This window comes from Elephantulus edwardii, unplaced genomic scaffold (assembly GCF_000299155.1).
Source record: "Elephantulus edwardii isolate Elephantulus edwardi_28Jun2011 unplaced genomic scaffold, EleEdw1.0 scaffold00033, whole genome shotgun sequence".
Classification (NCBI taxonomy): domain Eukaryota; kingdom Metazoa; phylum Chordata; class Mammalia; order Macroscelidea; family Macroscelididae; genus Elephantulus; species Elephantulus edwardii.
Genome location: NW_006399783.1, coordinates 12414752 through 12424354, shown reverse-complemented (window position 1 = coordinate 12424354; position 9603 = coordinate 12414752). Strand labels below are relative to the sequence as shown.

At 37.4% G+C, this 9603-nt stretch overlaps 1 protein-coding gene across 1 annotated transcript in view; it reads left to right on the top strand.

The window, feature by feature from the left end:
* Positions 1-9603, top strand: part of UBTD2 (ubiquitin domain containing 2) — an 82391-nt gene that overhangs the window by 43363 nt on the left and 29425 nt on the right. The window contains exon 2 of the mRNA XM_006884351.1: positions 5529-5765. Coding sequence (XP_006884413.1) covers positions 5529-5765 — 237 coding nt within the window. The remainder of the gene's footprint in view (positions 1-5528; positions 5766-9603) is intronic.

The window sequence follows — 9603 nt, the reverse complement described above, 5'->3', positions numbered from 1 at the left end:
TTGTTAGCCATCTGAATGTCGTCTTCGGTGAGTGAGTCCTATCTTGATCTTTACCGACTGTGTGTATTTCGGCCTCTGCTTCCTTCCTCTGAAGAGTCTATATTGAATCAGGGTTTCCAAAGAGAAATCTAGAGGAGGATGATAACAGCCTGCAGTAATTTTTCATTTAGTGGTGATCATTGTTTATTAGTAAAATGTCAAAATTAGCTTTTGGTAAATTCATTCAACTGTAAAATAAAAATAGTTAAAATTATGTGCTATTTAGATCTGAGAAGCAAGCCTTATTTAGATTTTCTGTGCGTTGGATTTGTCAGAGTGGGAAGAAGTGTTGAAAAGTTATAAAGAAAGATAAGGATTACGTGAGTGTTATTAAAATTCTTCTAAGATAAAGATACCATTGGAGCAAGATCCAACAGTAGTAAATGTGGGACAAAATGGGGAGAACATAGGCTTGTGAAGGGAGCTCTGATGGCTTAGTGGTGAGGAGCTGTGCTGCCAATCCAAAGCTACTTGATTTGAATCCACTAGCTGCTTCATGGGAGAAAGATGGGTAATCTGCTCCCATCCGCAACAGACTTCTGGAGAACCTATAGATGATTCTGTTGCTATTAGGTGCCACCAAAGGACTATGACTCATGTGACCCTTTAAACAATATAGATTTGAACTTACTCTAGTCCTGCACTATCCGCCTGATCTCTGCCATGCTCAATCCCACTGTGGTAGTCACTGTGCCCGTCCATCTCATTGAGGTTATTCCTTTCTTTCACTGACCGTCTACCTATCCCATCATGATGACTCTTTCCAAGGGCTGGTTCCTTCTGGAAATATGCCCAAAATAAGTGAGACCAAGTTTCACCATCCTTGCCTCAAAGGGAGTACTCTGGTTGTCCTTCCTTCATTAATCTTTATGAAATTAAATAGGTTTCTTAATTAGCTTTTGGATTCTTCTAAATTGTCAAAAGAAGTCCAAGGCTAGTTAGTTACCTACACTTTAATGATTTAGACACATTTGGGGATTAAAGGGTATTTCCTATCTTTGAATTATTTGATTGTTAGAGCAGAGTACTTAGTCCCAGATAATGTGAGTAGCACTAAGCATCTGTCTCTTGGTACCAGGAGGCAGATATATGAAACATAAATCTTAAAAGTTTAGCAGTATGAAATATTATTCTGTTAATATTTTATATTTTCATTTCCTTACAATTGAAAATAGCTGTGCAGACTCTGTGCAGACATAGGAGTTCAGCTGTTTGACAAGCTGTATCTTTGTCCAGATAGTTTCCAAAATACACGTTTTTACTGGAAATGTTGGTTGCACTGGGTATCAAAAGAAAGGAAATAAAAAGCCGAATTGCACTGGGAAAATCTACTGTCAGGGACCTCTCCTAGTACTGAGAAGCAACAATGTCAGTCTAGAGAGGAAGGTGTGCCTGATCTAGGCTGTGGTCTTTGCAGTTACTTGCTATGGATCAGAGAGCTGGACATTGACTAGGGATGCTAGAAGGAAAATTGATGCCTTTGAATTGTGGTGCATGGACTGCCAAAAAAAAAAAAAAGAAAAGTTTTTCTTGGAGAGGGTGAAACCAAATTTCTCCTTGGAGGCTAGGATTTTGAAGCTCAGTCTCTCATACTTTAAGGTATGTTGCTGGGAGGGACCAGTCTTGGGAGAAGGACAACTTGCTTGGAAAAGTGGAGGCACAGTACAGGAGAGGAAGACCATGGATTAGATGGATTGGGACAGTAACTGGGGTAATGGCAGTTGGTGTGTCTGAGTCCACGAGACTGGCTCAGGATAGGGCAGGCATCTCAGAGCAATTGGACATAGGGTCGCTTTGAGTTGCAGACAACTCAACGGCACAGAACAACAACAGTTGACACTGGACATATCTGCTGAAAAGTACCTCATTAAAGTGCTAATAAGCAAGGACATCATTGTAAAGACTAAGGTACACCTGACTCAAGCCATGATATTTATTTTCTGTGCATGTGAAAGTTAGACAGAGATAAGGAAGAATGAAGAATTGATGCCTTTGAATTCCTATGTTGAAGAGTATTGATTATACTTTGAGCTGCCAAAAACCCCATACATCTGTTTCGGAGGAAGTGCAGTCAGAGTGCTTCTTAGAGGCAAGGATGGTGAAACTTCATCTCACGTAATTGGGCATGTTATAAAAAAGACATCATGCTGGGAAGGATTTTTTTTTTCTTTTAGCAATTTTGTACTGCTCAGTGGCATCACCAAAATATTTTACATGGCAGAGTATTTAATCTTAAAATGTCATTTTATAGGCATATATTCTGTACTGCATATCTTTGTGATGGGTTGTTGTTATTGTTGTTAGATGCCATTGAGTCTAGCACAGCTCATAGCAACTCAAAGAACAACAGGTTTGAACCCTGTCCTGTCCTGTGCTGCTTTCTTATTTCTGACATCCTCAAGCCCATTGCAGCAGTCACTGTGTGAGTCTTCCTTTTTGAAGGTCTTCTTCCCTTTTGCTGACCCTCCACCTTTCCAAGTTTGATATCCCTTTCTAAGGAATATTCTCTCCTAGCAACATGCCCAAAGTATGTGAGACAAAGCTTTTCCTTTGCCTCCAAAGAACACAACTGGCTGTTCTTTCTCCAAGACATGTCTATTTGGTCATTTGGCTGTCCGTGGGGTAGTCAGTACTCTTCTTTGTGATAATTGGAACTAGACTAAAGGTGGAGGGGAAACGTATACCTATTGCCATGAAGTTGGAACCAATTTATAGCTGCTCTTCTAGCAGATTTCAGAGGCTGTAAATTGCATGGGAGGACATTGCACCTCTTTCTCCCTAAGAGCTGCTAGTGGATTCAAACCCCCTGCCTTTGAGTTGGCACCACAACTCCTTACTCGTTAAGCCACCAGAGCTCCCTGGAGACCTAAAGAATTATGAAAGTAAGCTTCTTTCATGTTATAAGTGTTGATATGATCTTTCTCACTTTTGCACAAATTAATAATTTTGAGATTTTTTTACTGCATATAGATTTGAAAATGCATTTGAAATGGTATCATCTATCTTTTTTGTGAAATTTTGTTCTTATATACTTCCTACAGATTAGGGGCAGATGAAATGATCTCATTTGTAAGGAAATGGCTTTTGCTTTTTCTAAATTATTTTCTACCAGTATTATAAGATTTTTTTGGTTAATTTCCTCAACTTTTAGTTACTTCATTTGAGGTTCTGAGATTGTGGAAATTTCTCTTGTCATTTTTGCCTTTGCCTTGTGACTCTTTCACACTGACAGGAAAAATTATACCAAATTATCTCTTTGGTACATTTATTGCTTGTTTTTTCACCTTCTAGCACTTAAAAGAAGGTAATGCTCTGCAACTCCTCCAGCAGACCTGAAACTTTATTCAGATACTGAGTCTACCTGTCTGTTGTGGCCTGTCTCCCACACCCTACTCCATAAACAGAACTGTGTCAATTTTATCTGAAGGTTTAATTTAGCAGAAAATAACGTTTACCTCTCATTTCACTTAGTGGAATCATCAGGTAGACTATGATTACCTACCATTTTACAAACAGTTCTTGTAAAATACTATACAATCTGCATACATCAGTGTTATTTAGTAGATGCCTGAAAAGTCATTAGTAAATGTGTCTCTCACATTATTAAACCAGTTAGACTCTTAGACTCAGAAAATCCTTGTTGGTTGAATGAGATTTGGATTCTGTTTCCAGCTCTCCTACTCAATGCTCTGTGTTCCTTTCATACCATTTTAGAATTCAGCTGGTTTGACTTTCAATAGGACAAGTTAGAGGGTCAAGATGTGGTAGCAAATCAAAAAGCTGACAGTTTTAAGAGGGAATCCAGTGGTAGCGACATGGTATTATCACCCTGAAGGTGAGAGGGTGGAAGACAACTGCTGCCTTGATCTCAAGTGGCCAGGACTCTTTGTGGCATTAGTTGGTACTTTCAGCCTCCATGTCAGTTTTAGAGATAGTGTGCTAGACTAGTTCTGTTTTATTTTGTAATACATAGCCCAGATTTGGCCTTAGACCAAAGAAGGAGTGATTAATTTCATGGATACATTAGAGTCATTTTGAGAATAATGTCTCTTAAATTAGCATTTTTGCTGCTATTAAATATAGAAACTTAAATTTTGACACATACCCTCTCTACTTCCACCTACTCTGTCATTTATTTCTCACCCACTCTTACTCAACATTCTTTCTTACCTTTTCATCAAGCCTCAAGTTTCTTTTTACCTATTCTCTCAACTGTTAACCCTGACTCTGTATCTTTGAGTTGTACAGAACTTAGGTAAGAAGGGCTGTAAGTGATGACTCATAGAAACGTAGTTGAGCTAGGCCTCTTACATTTCAGAGTGCAGGGAAGCTGCACTGGAATGACTGTGGTTCTGCTACTCTAACATTTTCTAAAGAGAGATGGTGCCAATGAGACACAAAGGGATGGATGGACATTTGCCCTTGGATGGAGTGGGTGCGTTGTAGTTCTCCTTGTGGTTGTGAATTTGCTTCTTAGCCGTGGATCAGGATCATCTAATGTAGTCCTGGTCCTTGCAGAGAGTGAGGCACACTGTTCCTGCCCTTCTCCTTTACCTTTTTTATAGATTGCCTTCTATTTCAGTTTCAGAAAATGATGTTCACAGACCTTTGACTAAAGTTCAGACAAGGAAGCATTCTTTTGATGAAATTTCTTCATGAATCTGGTGGTTTGGCTGTTCTGTTATTCCTCCTGACACTGCATTGCAGCCTTTTCAGCTTCTTTGGGGTTTCTCAGTTCCTACTTTCTGATTTCATAAGCCCCCAAAGTTTGAGAGTCAAGCTAACATTGCCATTTGGTTTTTCCATGCAGCTTTTATGGAATTCCTTGGCTGTTATTGTTTTTTTCTCTCCCGTGTACAGCCCCTGTCAGTGCTCACAGCCCATGGGAAAGGAGGCTGGGCAGTGGTTTGAGACTGCAGATTATTCTGGCATGGGTACAGACTGCAGATTATTCTGGCATGGGTACACTGTGAAAGCTTCCTTGGCTGTTTTTAAGGATCTCTTTTGATTACTGACTGAAAGGTGTAGGCAGTTTGAACCCCCAACAGTGCCGAAGCAGCAAGATGTAGCAGTGTGCCTGTGTGAAGATTTCCCAGCCCTGGGGCACAGTACCACTCTGTAGAGCTGCTCTAAGTTTGGCTTGACTCAGTAGCATTGGCTTTAGTTGGCTCCTTTTATATCCTGCTAATATAATGTGATAAAACACTTCTTACTTTACTGTTTCTTCTAGGCAATTTTTAAAATCATCCTTTAGAGAAAATTGAAGAGTTACTAATTTATCTGGAAATTTTGGATAATCATCTAATATCTCCATTTGCTTCTGTAGTTCTAAAATAGATTAAGGGAATTTCAGAACTCAGGAATTAGCTCATAGGCTAGCTGTAATTTTTGATGAAAGAAACTAAAAGAGAAGTGAAAGATGACTTGATGGAGCTTTTATAAATTTTAGTTTTGATGTCAAGTCTTTTATTTTTTTTTTCCCCCCCCAGTTGCTTTAGGTCGTAACCAGCCTTTGAAAAAGGAGAAACCAAAATGGAAAAGCGATTATCCTATGACAGATGGACAACTGCGCAGCAAGAGAGACGAATTTTGGGACACTGCACCAGCCTTTGACGGCCGAAAAGAGATTTGGGATGCCTTGAAGGCTGCAGCACATGCCTTTGAGAGCAACGATCATGAACTGGCACAAGCAATCATTGATGGTGCAAACATAACATTACCACATGGTAGGTTTGATGTTCCTGGGGGTCGGTGGGAGTACAGTCCCATTGTTTTTAACAGCAGTTAGAAACCAGATGGGAACTATTTGGTTTTCTTTCTCTGCCTTATTCTAGTATCTTTTTGGGTTGTTGTTTTTTAATATAGCCAAAAAATAAAGCATTCCTTTTTGTTTCTTTGTATCTTCCCATTTGAGACAGTTTTTACTTTGTGAGTTTATATTTTTTTAAGATTATTTCAGTATTTTTTAATCCTGGACAAAAAGAGTACTTGATAAGCCTGTGTTTTAATTTTCCATGCCCTGTAAGTCTCTAATAAGGCCTTTTTGATTCCCCCAGTCCACGAGCTCCTACTTCACTGTCTCCTCACAATAGAAGGTAGCCTCAATTTATATCTCCTTTGGTCATTATACTTTCTCATCAGTGCTATTTTGTATATAATGAACACACCTAAACTTAAAATCTCTCTCCTTTACTTTGGAGTGTACTCCATTAGCCACTAAAACCTGGAATTTTCCAGGGTTTCTTAAATGCTAGACATGTGCATAGTCTCTTTTGATCTCCTTGAGTAAAAGCACATTTTGAAAATTTTCACATTTTGAAACATTTTTGTTAAAATTTAGCCATTAGTCTTGTATATGCACTATTTTCTCTTTGGATTGCTCTGTTGTGACATTTTTCAAGTTATAATTTTTCTATAGTTATCTTCTCAAGCCGTTTTATAAACACTTAAAGTCTTTGCTTTGTAGTCTACTTGTTATTAACGTTCATTGTTTATTTTCAGTCCTCTTGTTCACCTGCATTCTTTGAGGAACAATACTTTTCATTGTTTAGTATTCTGCTTTATGTCCTTTAATGGTATATCCAATAAAAGATAGTCTCTTTGCCAGCTTTCTAAATTTCTGGTGATTTCCTGAGTTAATTGTGCTTCCAGGAAACATTTCTTATTTTATATTCCATAGCTGTCCTGTTCTTTATTATGAAAGTGCATTACCATGGCATTGTGTTATTAATAAAGTCATTTTTCCTACATGAGTTGTAAAAATGATCCCTCTGTCATTTGAAGAACTTTTAACAGAGTGTCATTTTATAGATGGCATTCCATGGAAATTCTTGATAGTCTTAAGTTGTCACTGAGTTTATTTATTTGCCTCTTAAGTGACTAAGGGATAAGAAGGGGACATTGTCTTGCTCTATTGCCGCCTTCATCTCTATCATTATGTCTTTGTATAGTATAAGAGAGGAGAGTAGTGCCTACCTTTCCTATAGTTTTATTACCCTTCTCTTTTGATGCCTTAGCTTATATTTTTAAAAGCAGGCTATTTAAATATAGGCCTGCAGGTTGGGTTCAGACATGTTTGTGTGATTGCCTTCATTTAGAAACCTGAGATCTGGGAGGAGGAAGAGAATTATGCAACAATGAATTTTTTTTTAGGTGAACTGGGGAGGTGGTGGGGAGGAAAATGTACAAAAATAAATGAATGGAAATCCAACTTTTCTGTAAACTTTCATTAAAATCACAACAGGAAGAAAAAGGAAACCTGAGATCTAAAACCTTAAAATTTTTAATTCCCTGTATTTTTCAGAGTAACTATAGGACTATCTGATTGTATAAATCATGGCCTCATTTAAAAATTTATGGAGGTGCTTGATGCTGAACTGTAAATCCTCATATGGACAAGGACTTTGTGGGGCCTTTGGGCTTAGGTGTGTGGGTGTCTCTCTCCCTTCCCTCTAGCCCATCTGGGTTTTCAGGGCCTCTGAGATCCCAGGCAGCCCTTCCGGATAGCCCTGGGCCCGCCTGTTTCTGACACAGTCCTGTCATCCGTAGCCCTACCCTTTCCTTGCATTCATCTGAAGCAGCAGAATCACTTACTGAACACCAGACCTGTGAGGAAATAGTTTAGCCTCATGCCATATCTAGTTTGTCCCAGTTACTGTCACCCGCATCTGACTGTATTACCCATACAAGTGTTAACAAGTAGACTGACAATCTGAAGAGACTGTGGAATTTCTTAAGTTTCTATCCTTTCTTAAGTTCCCTAAATAAAACGGCTTTCTTTCCTTGTTTTTGTCTCATTTCCTTCGTCTCTTCCCTTAATCTTTATTTACACTTTACTCCCAATATAAAGATAATAAAAAGTTATTTAAAATTTGAAAACTATATGAAAATATCTTGGCAAATGTGCTGCTGTGTTATTTATGTTGTCTGTTGTCTGATTGTATGCTCAAAATGAGCTTTTGGGGTTTAACCTGTTTAGAATATGTCTTATCTTTTTTTATAATCTTTTTTCATGAGATAAATGGTTTACCTTCTTTGTAGCCATGTTTCAAAGAAGCAACAAAAACACCTTCCTTCATGCTTCCCCCTCCTTTCTTTTTTCTTATAGTAGTTCCATTCATAATTATGTTCTTGTCTCCGTTCCAGGCATCAGGTCATGTTCATTATATTCCTGCTTTGTCCAAGAACAGAATTATTCTGTGCTTTTTAATTATCTTCCCCAGTTAATATGAGTGATAAGTCTTTTATTTCATTGTTCTCAAATGCCAATGGGAGAATTAAGAGAGAGCTTGGTTTCATAACTGCCTGGGAGTTTTATATATACACACACATAAATTTCTTCATTGGAAATTATGACTCAGATGGAGAATGGTTTGGATATATACATTGTGTAAAAAAGCAGCTCACGTTATTCTGATACATGGCACCCCCTTTCACAGCCTCTCCGTACTACATAAACATTATTGCTCCTGATTTGCACAGTGATTTTTACTCATTGTCTTAAATTTCTTGAAGAAATTTGCTTTTTGCACTTTTCTCTTCATGCCATTAACTTAGAAATCCTAAAAACATTCTCATATAGTGTTTTGTCAGTGAAACCAGGATATCGTTGAAATGGCTTGCCCAGGTTAGAAAAAAGGAGTATGGAAATCCAAAGTCTCTATAAATTTTTGTTAAAATTAATAACTAAAAGGGGAAAAAAGGAAAAGACAATAACCCAAGAGGTAGGTGTTTTTTGTTTTCAAAGTCTGATATATAATGTAATGACTGTTGATTAATTCTTAATTATAGCTCATTTAATCTAAGCTACTAGGTAGCAAAAACCATGTCTATTTATTTTGTGAAGATGAACCCTAGCGCCTTTTTGTTACATAATTACAAAGGATTAAAAAGGACGTTTTAAAATTACCTACTGCCTTCCTTTACCTTCTAGATTTCTAGAAAAGTTGTTTTCCATTTTGTTAGCATCTGTGATTATCTCCTAATTCCTAGCATGAGAATGTGTGTCCTGTCAGTCAACTCAGAAGTAAAAGCACTCCTGCTAAATTTCGTCACTCTTATTCTCTTCACTATTGATGAAAACAGTATTTTATATATATTTTTTTCCCACTTGAAGAGGCTGGTAGCTCCAATTTCACATATTTCTTTTTATCATTTTCATTTTTTTTTTTTCATTCTTGGGAGTTTGAAGGATAGGAATGGATAATTAGTTCAGTATTTAAACTTTTTAAAAAATCACCTTCAAAATAGCTATTTTGGAGAGTTGTCTAGATTTCCCTACCCCCCTTTTTCCTTGTCTGTCTTACTTCAAAATATAACCAAATTGGAATAAATCTAAGTACATGTACTAGGACTTAATTTTTTTAAGTTGTTTTTCACTGATGCTTATAAAAAACAGAGTATTTTATATATATAGCAAGAGTGGCGTCCACTTTCTAAACAACATATCTGTAAACTCTATGAACTTCAGGCCTTTTTGTTTCATAGGGTTGCTATGAGTCATGTTTGACTTAATGGCAGTCAACAACATATAAATAGATATTGTTTTTACATGTCTATATATAT